The following is a 16,402-nucleotide window of genomic DNA, read 5'->3' on the forward strand; positions in this document are numbered from 1 at the left end:
ATTAAAATCGGGGATGCTCAAGATGCCAGAATTGGAGGAATGCAGAGATCTCGAAGGTTTATAGGGCTGGAGATTACACAGATCGGAAGGGGATCTGTAGTCTTTTACAACAATGCGCAAACTCCCGGCAGCCTTGTGGCAAGGGGCTGCACACCAGCCACACTTTAGACCGCAGGTTATCACGACATAAATCGAGAGTAGGAATAACATGCAACTTTCTGCACAGGAACCGTCGTTGTGTGAAACGCTTGAAATGCAGAAATAAAATGGCATGAGAATACGGCTAATGTAAGTCATTTTACTGGATTCAAAAATCAATAATAAATTGCTCCACTTTTTTTTGCAACTACACAAGTCACCCGCCAAGCAGGGAATCTCTGCCGATTACAGTTTAATTTCGGAGATCGATTATATAAATCTTCAAGCTTGCCACCACCATTTTATCTGAAGCGTGCTACACCTCGGAGTGCGAAATAGCTAGCCCCTGCTGGTTTTGGAATTCCACTGGCAGTGTACGACTAAAAAATAGCATTTCATCAAATTTAATAAAAGCAAAATACAGTACAAAACAATCGATTTTAAGAAAAAAAGCAAAGCCTTTTGGAGATTTAGTTAGGGAGATATATTACAACTTGTCTTTTTTTTAATGTTACCAGTACAGAGTTCTGCAAAAATATTGGTATGGATAATACTAGTCTGCCACTTGTTTCATCGACTTTGCTTTACATTTGTTCCTGTGCAAGTTAATACAGTAAAAAAATGAACACCCATTAACCGCAATTTAACTTACGGCCACCTTTCCTCAGTTCTGTTCCAATATTTACTTCTCCTTCCCATGCAGGGATCCATTTATTGATCATAAAAGGTTACAGCAACTGACCAATGGACGCTGGATCCCAACAACGGAGCTACGCACCAGCCAGTCCAAGACGAGAGGACGCAACTTCCCACTCTCTCCGGCCCTGGTCCCAGTCAGCACTGTACTGGCCACTCTCTCCGGCCCTGGTCCCAGTCAGCACTGTACTGGCCACTCTCTCCGGCCCTGGTCCCAGTCAGCACTGTACTGGTGGGCGCATCTCTCGCGCTCTCATCGTTAGCTTCAGGAGTGGAACAGAACCAGCTTCAGCGCACGGCCTACATTGCTACCAGTCGTGCAAGCACCTTATAAATCGGGACCGTAAAGAAAGGGCTGTAATGGGAGTGAGACAGCTGGTCTGTGGAGCTGCTCAAGGTGATGGCTGCCTCGATACCTTTGATCAGGTTCTCATCCCTTTATTTCTTGTCTTCCTTCTTCAGCTTATCGGCGAGCTTCAGGCTCCGTCTGTTACCATCCACGAACTGTTCTAGCCTAAAATGAGCAGGTGGCCACACCCCTGTCTGCTGGTGCACTATTTACGACATTGTTTACGGTTATTGTATATCAAAAAATGAGGTAAAACAAGTGTGGGAGGAAGAATATGTTGAATTGTCCAAGTTATGTTTCCACTCCCACCACTGCCCCCCCTCCCCATCTGATGCAGCTCTCCAGTCTGATCTTCCAGTTCCTTGCTGTATACAACTGCAGTTAACCAATACACGGAAAAAAAAATCCCCAATGAGTTTGACACAACTCACAGGTATATTACCCAATGAAATGGTTTACCAACAGGAACCCTCAACCGGACAGAAGAACGCATGACATTATGAGTGAAGGTACAAATGATAGCGGTCATTTGGAGTCACTGGGCGAGGGGAGGAGAGAAGGGGGGGGGGGGGGGGGAAAGTCACGAGCGCTGTTGCTTCAAGCTTTCTTCAGTTAAGCAGTACTTTAAAGCAGAGCCATCTCGCCTAGTTTCTGAAATTTCTTTTTTTTTTTTTTTAAGGTGTTTAAGCACCGTACCATCCTGCCTTGCCAACAGTGATGGGACAAGGTGTGGCCTCATAAAAGGAGAAAATAAAAAGGGGGCAAAAATCAAAAAAAGGGAAGGAGCTAGTTCAAGATAAAATTCTAAAGCTGCAGCACCCCGAGGATCATCAGTTACCATTTCAAAAAGCGGTGCTGCTCAGCAAGGTTACTCTACAGTCTCAAGCTAATACCCGCTTGTGTTGGCTGCATGCCCAGGAAGCAACTGCATTCAAGACTTAAAATTACAGCAACCCCCAAAAAATTAGAATTTGACCCAACCTATCAAAACATCCTCACGCTTAAGCAATGTAGACAGCACCAAGGCTGCATATCACCAGTTATACACTCAGCCAAGAGGCCAATCCCTTTTTTAAATAGCTTCCCCCCCACCCCCCCCCGCAAACACACAAACATTACTTGAATGCCATCTTGTAAAACGGTCGTCAGGCTGTAACTTGTAACACCCTTGGGTCCATTGAGCAACATGGTCAAGGTTTATGGGAGCCTGGGGGAAAGAGGGTGGGGAGGGGGAGACAAGAGGGGGAAAAAAAAGATCGACTGGAAAGTCAATCCTCAAATTTCATGAGACCACACCTTTGTTTTGTTTTTTTGCACATTGACATTAAGCCTCCTTGTACACGTTTGCTTTAAGCACTCTGCATCTCTTGGCCAATCCTGTAGCTCATGATCTTGTTCCAGTCGACCTTTGTGCGAGTGACTGGTAGGCTCCTGCGTAAGGCTTTGAAGGTGGTGTCAGACATGGCATTGTAATTCTCACAGATGGCAGTCTGAAACAACAAGACAGAAACCGTCAACACGCACCAGCATCATTCCAACTGGAAAATCGACTCAAATGAGGAAAATAGGAATATTTAAAAGGAAGGTCTGGGAAAAATCATTATGCCCATATTCTGGTCAGTCCTAAAAGTTCGACATAATCCATTATACTCTACGACCAAGGGAGGATATACTTGCCTTAGAGGGAGTGCAACGAAGGTTCACCAACCTGGTTCCTTGGATGGGGGAGTTGTCCTATGAGGAGAGATTGGGTAGACTAGGCCTATATTCTCTAGAGTTTAGAAGAATGAGGGGTATAAAATTCTTACAGGGCTTGACAGGGTAGATTCTGGGATTGTGTTTCCCCCTGGCTGGAGAGTCTTCAATTAGGGGTCACAATCTCAGAATAAGGGGTCAGCCACTGAGATGAGGAGAAATTTCATCACTCAAAGGGTTGTGAATCTTTCAAATTCTCTACCTCAAAAGGGCTGTGGATGCTCAGTCGTTGAGTATATTCAAGGCTGAGATCGATAGATTTTTGGATACCGAGGGAACCAAGGCGTATGGGGATAGTGCGGGAAGGTGGAGCTGAGGTCGAAGATCAGCTATGGTTTTACTGAATGGTAGTGCAGGCTCGAAGGGCCGACACCTGATCCTATTTCTTATGATTTCCAATCACTTGATTTGGCCCAAAGAAATACTAACTTGCTCCCTCTTAAATTATCTGGTCATTATCACACTGCTGCTTGTGGGAGCTTGCTGTGCGCAAATTGGCTGAAGAGCATTTTGGGACGTCCGGTGGTCGTGAAAGGCACTACAGAAATGCAAGTCTTTCTTTTCATTTTTGTTTGATTAGCACTGCCAAATCGTTGATGTACGCTGACAATGACCTTAGCTGACCCGAGCCGTGCACTAACCACCTTCCATCCATTCTGATGCAGCTATACTTTTGACCAATGTTCCCTTTAAGCTGCGCGAACACACCGCGCTCTGGACCTCGCACGCAGCTGGCTTTTCAATAGGGAAAAACTGCACATACGTTGTATTTTGAATGGGCCGCGCACCCAAAAAGATTAAACAAATGGGAACATTGCTTTCGACCACCTTATGTTTCTTCGGGTTCAGGCAAGCTCCCCTCACAGCAACACTCTGAATAAGCCAGTGCAGCAATAAGTTTAAAAAAAAATTCGAGTGCAGTGGCCTCGACAGTAACTGTGAAAAGCAGCTTGCTGGGCAAAGCGCTGGAGCTTGAAACCGCCGGCGATGGAAGATTTCTTTGCGTTATGTGTAGGGAAGGAACATTTCGCTTTTTTTAAGCGCCCCGCGCACAGTCCGGTTACATACCTGGTAACCACACTCTGCTGCTTCAATCAGTTTCACAAATTCCTTAGCGGTCTGGGTTTCGTTCTGAACAGGTGAAAGAAGAAATGAAAAATCAGGAGGATTTAAATAAATAATACAAACAGACCAATTCCAAACTTGACTGCAGTAATAAATACACAGATACCAGCGTGCACACAGACCCAATAGAAGAACAAGAATTAGGAGCAGGAATAGGCCATTCGGCCCCTCGAGCCTGCTCCATCATTTAATAAGATCATGGCTGATCTTCGACCTCAACTCCACTTTCCCGCCCGATCCCCATATCCCTCGATTCCCCTAGAGTCCAAAAATCTATTGATCTCAGCCTTGAATATACTCAACGACAAGTCCAAAGATGTGCGGGTTAGGTTGATTTGGCTATGATAAATTGACCCTTAGTGTTAGGGGATTAAATACGTGGGGATACGGGGATAGGGTGGGATTTGTGTCGGTGCAGGCTCGATGGGCTGAAATGGCCTCTATCTGCACTGTGGGGATTCTGTGACTCAGCCTCCACAGCCCTCTGGGGTAGAGAATTCCAAAGATTCACTGCCCTCAGAGTAAAGAAATATCTCATCGTAGAAACATAGAAGATAGGAGCAGGAGTAGGCCATTCGGCCCTGCTCCGCCATTCAATGCGATCATGGCTGATCGTCCAAGTTCAGTACCCAGTCCCTGCTTTCTCCCCATATCCCTTGATCCCTTTAGCCTTAAGAAATATATCCAACTCCTTCTTGAATATATTTAATGAATTGGCCTCTACTGACTTCTGTGGTAGAGAATTCCACAGGTTCACCACTCTCTGGGTGAAGAAATTCCTCCTCATTTCTGTCCTAAAAGGCCTACCCCTTATCCTTAGACTGTGACCCCTGGTTCTGGATTCCCCGACCATCGGGAACATCCTCCCTACATCTAGTCTGTCCAGTCCTGCCAGAATTTTATAAGTTTCAATGAGATCCCCTCTCATTCTTCTAAACTCCAGCGAGTACAAGCCCAATTGACCCAATCTCTCCTCATACGTCATTCCTGCCATCCCAGGTATCAGTCTGGTGAATCTTCGCTGCACTCCCTCCATGGCAAGAACATCCTTCCTCAGATAAGGTGACCAAAACTGCACACAGTACTCAAGGTGTGGTCTCACCAAGGCCCTGTACAACTGCAGCAAGACATCCTTGTTCCTGTACTCGAACCCTCTCGCTACGAAGGCCAACATGCCATTTGCCTTCTTAACCGCCTGCTGCACCTGCATGCTTACCTATCATATAGTTACTGTACTTGGATAGTTACACAGGTTCCGCTGATGGCCGTTTAGCCAGTCACTAGCCAAGCCATGCAGACCGGCAAGGCCCCAGGTTCCACTGCTGGTCTGTGCCGAGTTACCATATCTTAGCTGGGCCTCAGGATTAGGGAAAGGTGGGTGGGGGAGGGGGCGAAAGAGAGAAGATTGGGAAAATCAGAAAACGTTCCTGCTTCTTGAACGTTAGCCAGCAACACCTGCTGGAAGTGCATGTGTTTGTAGTTGGCGTGAAGACAGGACCTGGATCAGCCGAGTGCCAGCCGTGGCTCAGTGGACAGCACCCTCGCCTGAGTCAGAAGGTTGTGGGTTCAAGTCCCACTCCAGAGACTTGAGCATAAAAATCTAGGCTTACACTCCAGTGCAGTGCTGAGGGAGCGCTGCACTGTCGGATGAGACGTTAAACCGAGACCCCGTCTGCTCTCTCAGGTGGACGTAAAAGATCCCGTGGCACTATTTCGAAGAAGAGCAGAGGAGTTCTCCCCAGTGTCCTGGCCAAAATATATCCCTCAATCAACATCACAAACAGATTATCTGGTCCTGATCACATTGCAGCTTGTGGGAGCTTGCTGTGCACAAATTGGCTGTCACGTTTCCTACAAGTCAACAGTGACTACATTTCAAAAAGCCCTTTGGATGTCCGGTGGTCGTGAAAGGCGCTATATACATGCAGGTCTCTTTCTTTGGTGATAGTCCATCCCCTGCGGTTGAACTGTCTGCTGCCACTCGTCCTCACAGCCCAAGCAGGAATAACAAACCACTCACTCAAGGCTGGCTACTGACGGATGTCCAGAAACTATTTAAAATGTATCTTAGAGAAGGGGGACAACACCTTCCAGAAAGGAGGAGGCGAAGAGAACGGAAAATTAACAGCAAAATTAAAAATAAAGATTTAGTGGCTCGAGCAGAATAGTAACAATGTACTGACCTCCAATAACCCTGCGCTGTGGAGTTGAAAGGGCGCAGGTTTACTCCTGCACTCTGCTTGGTTGGTTCCTCACTGGGGTGGGGGGAAGGACAGAGGAGGAGAGAAAGGAGTAAGAAAGGGGATTTGAAACAATCAGATGCCTCCAGTGTGTGGGAGGGGGGGGGGGGGGGTTGGGTCCAAGGTCTGGGAACTCACCAGTGGGTAGACCTTAACCACTGGGACATACAACTCACATGGCGGGGGGGTACGGAAGTGTAGTGGTTATGTTACTGGACTAATAATCCAGTAAAACCGAAGTTCCAATCCCACCATAACAGGTTAAGAATAATAAAAAAAAAAAAACTGGCCTCAGTAAAAGTGACCGTGAAGCTGTCGGATTGTCATAAAAACCCAACCGGTTCACTGATGTTCTTTACTGAAGGAAATCTGCCATCCTGCTGCGTTGTGTGTGACTTAACTGCCCTCTGAAGTGGCCACTCGGTTGTATCAAAACCTTCAAGGGGCGACCAGGATAGGCAATAAATGCCAGCGACACCCACATCCAGAAAAATTAATTAAAAAAAAATACGGACGCAGCCTCATCACTTCCGCCAGCCCAATAAGCCCGTGACGCTGAAGGATCCACTTGCTTACCCTCCCACTGAATAAAAGGAAGAACCCAGGTGTAATTCCTCCTCCGTACAAGCAGGAAGGAACAACACCCTCTTAGAGATACACAGATAGAAGAGGTGGTGGACTGGCAGAGAACCCATGAAACAGGTGCTTCAGTCTGTGTGTGTATCTGAGTGTCGAAAGCAGAGAGTCCAGACAGACAGACAAGCTCTGCACTGCATCTGACCAGACAGTGTTAGATACACCTACTAGATGCAAAGGTGAATGCTGTACTGTTCATTCCACACCACAAAACAGAAGCAGTACAAAAATAGATCCTCTTCTAACACTATGCTGGTCCACTGCCATATTTTCAATTCTTCCCTTTTTCTGTGGGGAAACTGAACGAATTATCAATCCACTCCACCAAACAAGCTCTCCAAGTACCTTGTCTGTGAAATAGCCAAGTTCCCGTTCGCTGGTACAGCAGGGACTACTCCTGGACAGGATCCAAAGAAAAGCTCATCTGGCAGAATCACCTCGCTTGCCTTCCTTCACCTCTGTCCCTCTTAGTGATAACAAGGCCACTGTACATTCTTCTTGCACCTTCTAATCTCCAAATACCTTGCGTCTTACACGATCTTCCTCTTCAGTGTGTTGAAGTCAAAAATCAGCAAACCATCGCCTGCCCCACTTCATTCATTCTAGGACTTCAAAACTGGAATCCCCTCACCTCCCTCCACTTCTCCTTCCTTTTACGATCTCCAGGTTCGTAAAACTAAAGCTCGTGGACCATCTAACCACTACTTAATTTTACTTCACCCGCTCTTGAAGTTTGGTAGAGTCATCTGGCTTTCTTAATTAAAAGCACTTTCAAGATTTCCCGAAAAATTTGTGCCAGTCTTGGGAGAGCCACACATGCGTCCTGGTTTCCCCTTTAACATTTCCACCAGGTGCTGATCTCTGTCGGGCCTCCACTCAGTGACGCGGAGAGCAAATTGTAAAACTCGGGGGAGCATCTCCTTGTGTCTTACTTTGCTAGAATAAGGGGCGGGGGGCTTAAACCAGACACCAGATTCTTCCACCCATGTTTTCACGGGTCGGTGGTTCCCCCCAGGCCCTGCTGTTTATAGTTCTGAATTGAATGCTGGCCCTCCTCCACCACCACCACCACAAGAGCACTATTTACTTGCATTTAAAACCAGCGACGGCTTCACAATGTCACATCAGTGCCCAACAATACCGAGAACACTAGTGGACGGTTAATCGGTTTTAAATCAATTCAGACTTACTGTAATTTGCAAGGATTCCTGGATGTCCTTGTGACTCATCAACTGAACATTACCATCTTCATAATAATGGACCTTGAAAGACATCACAACACGTTTAATGTAGCTCATGCCTTAGTGCTTTATACAATGGAATTCGTACACAGTTATGCAAGGAAGCGTGACACACCTGGATCTTCAGAACTCCGGTGAGCTGAGTTGATGGCGGAGTAACAGTGAATTTCCACTCTGACCTCCAACGCCCATTCCTTCAAAAGGGAAGTGAATAAAAAAAGGCAGATACATCAACTTGCGTTTAGAACAAAAAATACACAGAATGAACACTCACTCCCTCCAAACTGGAAGTTTGAAAAGCTGCTCAAGTTTTATTCCTATACAAAAGCAAAAAAAAATCAAATCAAATCAACTTTTATTGTCATTGTTAGTGCACAAGTGCAGTACAACGAAATGTAGGCTTGCGGCTCCAGAGAGTGTACGTTTAGATTAAGACATTTAAACATTCAACATACATTTGGCTTGTAATACATTAACATAAACATAACCATAATAAAGTGCATTGGCAGATGTGCAGGCTTTAGAGTTTATTTGTGGAGTTCAGTAGGATGACAGCCCTGGGAAAGAAGCTGTTCCTAAATCTGGTCGTATGGGTGCGAATGCATCTGTAGCGTCTCCCAGATGGCAGGGGGGCGAACAGACTGTGGCTGGGGTGGGTAGGGTCTTTGATGATGGTCAGTGACCTCCGTAAACAGCGTTTCTGGTATATGTTCTCTATGGTCGGTAGCCGGTAATGCGTTGGGCAGTTTTGACTACCCACTGCAGGGCTTTCCGGTCATAGTAGTGACAGCTGCCATACCATACTGTGATACAGTTCGTCAGGATGCTCTCTATTGAGCAGCGGTAAAAGTTAGAGAGGATCAGGGGTGACAGGTTACATCCCTTCAGCCTCCTTAGGAAATCATCAGTAAAATCATAGAAATTTACAGCACAGGAGGCGGCCATTCGGCCCATCGTGTCTGTGTAAGGATACACCGTTCATGGTAAACTTGACTGAACCAAAAGTGACCAAATTTAATCTATTGACAGGCTTTGAAGGCAAGAGAGAGACTTCTTGGCTAAACATTAGCAAAATAAGCGATGCGCGCAAGCTGTTTTTTTCTCTCCAAAAGAGAAGATCTTGAAAGTTCTGAGAGAACAAGGAGTCGACCCTCAGGTGCAAAAACAAGGGCTCCTTCAACCCATGCAGTCACTGGCCTTGGTTGGCCAAGCGTCAAAACAGAGAGGAAGGTGTGTGAGAGAGTGAGAGAGAGAGAGAGAGAGAGAGAGAGAGAGAACACGATTCACAGTTCGGGACATGAATGCAGTGGGCGAGTTGCCAAGTTTTTGGTGTTAAAAAGTGCTACTAGAAGACACTCGAGGCTTCAGTCGAGAGCAACTTGGTCAGATGCCAGTTAAAGTCAGACGTCCAGTCACCGCCGAGACCACCTCTCACTGGTGTTAGTAGCTGTGTGGTTGCTTATGATCACTTGAGCTTAAAGTAAATGATTGGATCCGTGCGTGCTTACTTGTAATAAGTAAAAAGGAGAGTGTACGGGTTGTCATGTAATATTTTGTGTGCTTACTTGTAACCCCTTGCTGATTTTATGCAAAGAATAGTTTACCCTGAAATCTTTGTCTCGAGTTGTCTGTTCCATGGGTCTGAACTCTATAAACTGTCAGACAGAAGTTTAAACCGATCTGAACGTCTTACATCTGCACCAGACGAAAAACAGCTATCCACCCTAATCCCACTTTCCAGCTTTTGGTCCGTAGCCCTGTAGGTTACGGCACTTCAAGTGCATATCCAAGTACTTTTTAAATGCGATTAGGGTTTCCGCCTCTGCCACCGTTTCAGGCAGTGAGTTCCAGACCCTCACAACCCTCGGTGAAAAAAAGTTCTCCTCAACTCCCCTCTAATCCTTCTACCGATTACTTTAAATCTATGCCCCTGGTTATTGACCTCTCTGCTAAGGGAAATAGGTCCTTCCTATCCACTCCATCTAGACCATTCACATCAATCAAGTCTCCCCTCAGCCTCCTCTGTTCCAAAGAAAACAACCCCAGCCGATCCAATCTTCCCTCATAGCTAAAATTCTCCAGTCCTGGCAACACCCTCTTGAGATGAGGAGAAATTTCTTCACTCAGAAGGTGGTGAATCTTTGGAATTCTCTACCCCAGAGGGCTGTGGAGGCTCGGTCATTGAGTATATTCAAGACAGAGATCGCTAGATTTTTGAATATTAAAGGAAATCAAGGGATATGGGGATAGTGCAGGAAAGTGGAGATGAGGTAGAAGATCAGCCATGATTTCATTGAATGGCGGAGCAGACTCGAAGGGCTAACTCCTGCTCCTATTTCTTATGTTCTTATCCTCTGTACCTTCTTTAGTGCAATCACAAATATTTGCATGTAGAAAAAAAACACTTACCAGAAATTATGTGGCTGAAACTGATGGTTTTCAATGCAAGCTATAATAGTTTGCTGGCCATCGATGGTCTTACCATAGACCTACGAAACAGAAGTGCCCATAACAGCTTGTCAGAAAAAAACAAAGCAAGTTTTCGTTACAACAGCGCTCGTCTTTTGGTCTTTTAGTCGAGTCGACAAGCGTTTAACGCAATGAATTAGCCGTCGTCGGCCTGGCAAAAGGAGCTGCTATTTGCATACTTATTAAACAATATTAAAAATTGGGCAGTGGTAGTGCAGGAATGAGAAGAAATAATTCTGGAAATACGCAGGTCACATTAGCATCTGTAGGGGAGAGAGAATTATGTTTGGGGTATGTGCCCATCGTTCAAAGGGTTCCCTTTACAGATGCCAACTTGACCTGCATTGTATTCCCAAACATTAAATAATACTTTTATCTGTCTTCACGGTAGAAAATACAAAAAAATTCCAGAAACAGTTAGGATCCAAGGGTCTAGCGAGAATGAGGAACTTAAAGAAGTTAGTATTAATAAAGAAATAGTACTGGAGCAATTAATGGGACTAAAAGCCAACAAATCCCCATGATCTGATGGCCTACATGCTAGGGTTTTAAAAGAGGTGGCTGCAGAGATAGTGGATGGATTTGTTTTGATCTTCCAGAATTTCCTAGATTCTATTTTTGCACGTATGTAAAAAGGAAGAGATTAACGAAAGTAAATGTTGGTCCCTTAAAGGTAGTGACAGGAGAAATTATAATGGGGGAATAAGGAAATGGCAGAGACTTTAAACAAATATTTTGTGTCTTCACAGTAGAAGACACAAAGAACATACTGAAAATTGTGGGGATCCAAGGGTTGAATGAGTGCGTGGAACGTGAAGTAATTATTAGGAAAGAGAAAGTACTGGAGAAATTAATGGGACTAAAAGCCAACAAATCTCCATGACCTGATGGCCTACAACCTAGGGTTTTATAAAGAGGTGGCTGCAGAGATAGAGGCTGCATTGGTTTTGACCTTCCAAAATTCCCTAGATTCTCGAACAGTCCCTGTAGATTGGAAAGTAGCAAATGTTTTCAAGGAAGGAGGGAGAGAAAGAACAGGGAACTATAAACCAGTTAGCGTGACATTATTAGTCAGGAAAATGCTAGAATCTATTATTAGGGACGTGGCAATAGATTTTTTGGATACCAAGAGACTAAAGGGATGTAGGGATAGTGCGGAAAGGTGGACTTGAGGTAGAAGATCAGCCATGATCTTATTGAACGGCGGGGCAGGCTCGAAGGGCCGACTGGACTACTGCTGCTCCTATTTCTTATGTTCTTATTTGCAGTTTTATTTTTATTATTGTGGTGATGCAGGAATGAATTAAGATCAGAGAGAAGATGCTCCCACATGGTGCTGGGGAACAGCCTGGTTTGGGGCTAGAGAGATGGACTGGATCTAAATCACGCAGGCTCAGGGAGACTAGTGGAGGTGGAAAAAGGGAACTGAAATTCATTTGGACTAGAGAGAGATGGAGGAAGTAGGGGGGTAAGACTTTAAATTATAGATAGCCTGCACGTAAATTAACCGAAAACACATGCAAATACACCTAAGCCAAAAGCTAGAGCGGACCATCAACAAACTAACAGCTGCTGAAACAATCGGATAGTCACTGGCCTCAGAATACTGAGGCTTCTCCATACTATCCTTCCCAGAACTATCTCCTCCATGAGACCTACAACCTGCTCTCTCAGCCTCTGCTGACCACTCAACACTCTCTCCTCACCCATAGTCAACTGATCCCCTTCTTTGAGGAATGCACCAACTGAAAGGGCGGTGGAATCAAATTCAATAGTAAACTTTCAAAAGGAATTGGATAAATAGTTGAATAGAGAAAGTTTGCTGGGCTAGGGGGAAAAGAGCAGGGAGTGGGACTAATTAAATAGATCTTTCAAAGAGCCGGCACAGGCATGATGGGCCGAATGGCCTCCTTCATTGCTGTATCATTGACAGTTTCTTTCACTGCCTTTAGAAATGTTGTGATTACCACCCTCCTTAAATAAAACTGATGGGAATTTCTTCTTTAATTAGGGGCCCAATTTCTAATTGCCATTCTTCTCCAAAGTTTGGTTATTTAGTTATTGCCTCTCACCTCCAATTCCCGGGTTTGAATCCTGTCTGGCTGGCATTTTACGCCCTGGTCAAAGTAACCATCAATATCCTGCTTGATTTGTGCAAGCTTCCCCCCATTTAACCTCGGTCTCGCTTGCCCATGATGCATGAGCCCGAACAGTGCAAGTCAGCACGCTTTTCGATCGAGGGGCCAATTACAGGAAACTTTTGATTTACCGGTACCTAAATAACCGGAAATCTCAGTTAACCGGCAAAATTCAGGAGTAGGTTCAGGCAAGTTTTACTTCATATTGTACTTGCCTTCCTCGATCTGTTGCTGTGCAAGGGTGTGGCTGCAGCTGTTGCTAAGCTACAGAGACGCTTGGAACTTGTGGCCATTGTTCTGAACCTGTTGCTAAGCAACAGGATGTGTTGCTTTAGCTCCGTATCTTTTACTATAGCTTTCGGTTATCCGGAATTTTTGATGAACCGGCACCACGTCGGTCCCAGATAAAAAAAAGTTTCCTGTACAAGCTAATTATCAACCTCACCGAACGCACGCATGAACGCACACAGCAGGAACTCTGGTCAATTATCACCCCTCCTTCATACGTCGACCCAATGAGCCATTTGCTAATCGTCTCAAACTTTGTTCTTTTTAAAAAAAAAAAACTGGTCGTCAACAACAACATTTCAACCACAGCACGAGCCACATCGGATTTTCACAATACTTAACAGTGCAGATGCCATAGGGATAGTGGTTTTTAATGTACGCTCGCAGAGCGCTGTCACAGGCACTCCTCCACGACTCTATCGCAGGCTCAGCCTCCTGAGGGTGGATATCACTGCCCTCTTTCCTCACGTGATCAAATTTGAAGGAGAGTTTATTCTTTGGGTCCGCAAACCTTCCGTTACCCAGACTGCCATGCTCTGTAACCAGGACCTGCGCAAGAATGCCATAGTTTAACTTGTAAGCAATGAAAAAAAGTATATACACAAACACACACACTTTATAATAAAAATCAAATTTGCGTGCACTTCTTGCCAACATTTCCCGTTAGAAATTCCGATGTCCACCGTTATAGTGGAAACTGCCAATGTGAAGTACTTCCTGTAAGTACAACCTCCCCCAGTGGAGGTACTGCAGGGTGTGGGAATGGGGGGGGCGGGGTAAGTGGACGGAGGGTTAAAGGTGCGGCGAGTGACAGCAGAGCAAGGGGAGATCAGAAAACAGGGGTTCGGCAGGTAGTTCAAAGAGGAAACGGTAGGTGTAGTGATGGGCAATGTTCCCTCTAATTTTATTTGGGTGCACGGCCCATTCAAATTTCCGCGGATGCGCGGTTTATCCATTCAAAAAAAGTGAGCCGCCTGCACGGGACTTCCAGACCACAGCGCGGCCACGCAGCTTAACATTGGTGATAGGAAGGTGAACGGGTAGCGAGATGGTAAAAGGGATGCAATGGGAGCGTTTGAGGGCCACATTCATCCCGTGACGCCCACCCCCTCACCCCAACAGTTACGAAGTTTCCTCTTTACCTGTTCCTCGTAGCTCTCTATTTTCACAGGAGTGAACTGGTCCATGTTATACTGGGCAAATGCACTGAGGGAAGAAACAAGCAGGTTAGTGTACGCCGTACGCACATTAGCTGCTGCACTCTGCTTTTTATCACACATCTTGTGCCATTAACCCTGGTGTATCACTACCCTTTACTGTCAAGCAGAATGCCAATCAACCTTCTCTGAGCAAGTTCACCGTGTTCCCGAATGACTGTGTACAGTATTCACAGTAACCAACTGGTTTTCTCCAGAGGCTTCAAATTTCCCTAACCCTCCAAGGGCAGAGAAGCTCAGCGGTTACTGAAAAGCAAAGGGAAAAAAAAAATCAAAATCGCTTAAGTTGTACGGAGTACTCAACATCAGTATACCATTTGGCAAAAGAAAGAGGGAAAATTAAGTGAAATGTTTTTCCACGACGGGTTGTATCTGGAACACACTACCCGAAAGGGCGGTGGAACCAGATTCCATAGGAACTTTCCAAAGGCAACTGGACATGTACTATAAGAGGACTAATTTGCATGGTTATACGGAAAAAGCTGGGGGTGTGGGACTAAATTGGACGGCTCTTTCAAAGAGCCAGCAGAGGCATGATGGGCCGAATGGCCTCAGTCTGTGCTGTAAGATTCGATTTAAAAACTACATAGTTCTGAATCCATAACGACTCATTTTATAACGTCTCTGTACTAGTGGACAAAAAAGTTGCTGTTTCTATAGAGAGTGCCTTCAAGGAATAAAACCCGGCAAATTTAAAATTCCCGAGAATTATTTCTTCAGGAGGTATCCAGGCACAGTGCAGTTTTTACAGGCACCAGGGTCAGGGGCTGAGATCCTGGGCAAGTAAAGCAGTGGTTCGTAACTTACAGACAAGAGACTGAAGGGCCGGCAGATCTAAAAGCAGTCTTGGTCATGACACATGGGCCAGGTACTCAGGCGAAAGTTTGCTTTCAGAGTGTGTGCAAAGGCTGATGCGACGTTTCAGTGATGGCGGGTTTGTAACCGCTCCTGATGTACTACAGCTGGACATGGCTGCCTTTCCTTGGGGGAATATCCGGGGTGAAATTCTTTACTTCGCACCGATATTATCCCTCCCACTAAAGTCAACAACTGGAAAAGTTTGTCTATTTCTCACCCCATTGGGAACAAATTTGTACAGAATAGGCTAAACACTAAAGAGCAGCTACACTTTATGGCAATCTAGCTCAGATTCTTAATATCTTCATGGAGGTGTTTAAAATGATGAAGGCGTTCGATAGGGTAGATGCAGAGAAGATGTTTCCACTTGTGGGGGAATCCAAAACAAGGAGCCATAAATAAAAGATAGTCACTAAATTAATCCAATAAAGAATTCAGGAGAAACTTCTTTACCCAGAGAGTGGTGAGAATGTGGAACTCGCTACCACAGGGAGTGGTTGAGGCAAATAGCACAGATACATTTAAACACACGAGAGAAAGGAATAGAAGGATATACGGACAGGGTGAGATGAAGTAGTGTGGGAGGAGGCGCGTGTGGAGCATAAATGCAGATATGGACCAGATGGTCTGAGTGGCCTGTTTCTGTGCTGTACATTCCATGTAACAGAAAGCTGAGAATGTTGGAAATAAACATTAAATTCTGAACTCTGAAGAGTCACCATCTGGAACATGGAGCTCCCCCCCCCGCCCCCGCAGATGTGCTGCCTCATTTCCTGCTTCTACATTTTTATTTAAAACCCTTTATACAAATCAGTTCCGAGGCCAAGTGCGTTGTATGTAGTCAACGCTCAAGCAGCACAGGAGACCATCTCGCTCCAAATCTGCACGCTAGTCTTTCAAGGCCTTGTGTCCCTTTCACAAAGCCGGTCTGAATTGAAGAAAAGGGCTATTGTCTGCAATAGTGTCTCGCTGCAGATCCTGAACAAGTCAGCATGGCTGCAAATATGACTCTACTATATATAGAGCAGAGTGCGAGCGACTGCACTTTACTCTCAGCCTGTCATCACAGCCCTTCGAGCTGCCCCACTCCAGGGGATTAAATGTAGGACAGTAACTACCTGGCAGCAAATGATAAGGTCCAATGTCAAACCAGAAACCCAACGTTCCATTTTTCAATCATTAGAACCCTGCAAAACTCAACAATAACCTTAAGCTGACTGCTGGATATTTATAGGACGCACACAATCTGAAG

The 16,402-nt window shown here is 45.4% G+C and overlaps 1 protein-coding gene across 2 annotated transcripts in view; it reads right to left on the reverse strand.

Annotated features, from left to right (window-relative positions):
* Positions 1 to 284: 284 nt before the first annotated feature.
* The window catches only part of capza1b (capping actin protein of muscle Z-line subunit alpha 1b), a 50,550-nt gene continuing 34,432 nt past the window's right edge, over positions 285 to 16,402 (reverse strand). For both annotated transcript variants that reach the window (XM_086011028.1, XM_086011029.1), the window contains 7 exons: positions 14,218 to 14,281; positions 13,418 to 13,624; positions 10,590 to 10,669; positions 8,296 to 8,374; positions 8,130 to 8,201; positions 4,007 to 4,069; positions 285 to 2,673 (listed from right to left, as the gene is read on the reverse strand). In XM_086011028.1, coding sequence (XP_085867154.1) covers positions 2,533 to 2,673; positions 4,007 to 4,069; positions 8,130 to 8,201; positions 8,296 to 8,374; positions 10,590 to 10,669; positions 13,418 to 13,624; positions 14,218 to 14,281 — 706 coding nt within the window. In that variant the 3' untranslated portion in view covers positions 285 to 2,532. The remainder of the gene's footprint in view (positions 2,674 to 4,006; positions 4,070 to 8,129; positions 8,202 to 8,295; positions 8,375 to 10,589; positions 10,670 to 13,417; positions 13,625 to 14,217; positions 14,282 to 16,402) is intronic.

Source organism: Somniosus microcephalus, chromosome 18 (assembly GCF_052327205.1).
Source record: "Somniosus microcephalus isolate GS21.2 chromosome 18, FLI_Smic_1.0, whole genome shotgun sequence".
Classification (NCBI taxonomy): Eukaryota; Metazoa; Chordata; class Chondrichthyes; order Squaliformes; family Somniosidae; genus Somniosus; species Somniosus microcephalus.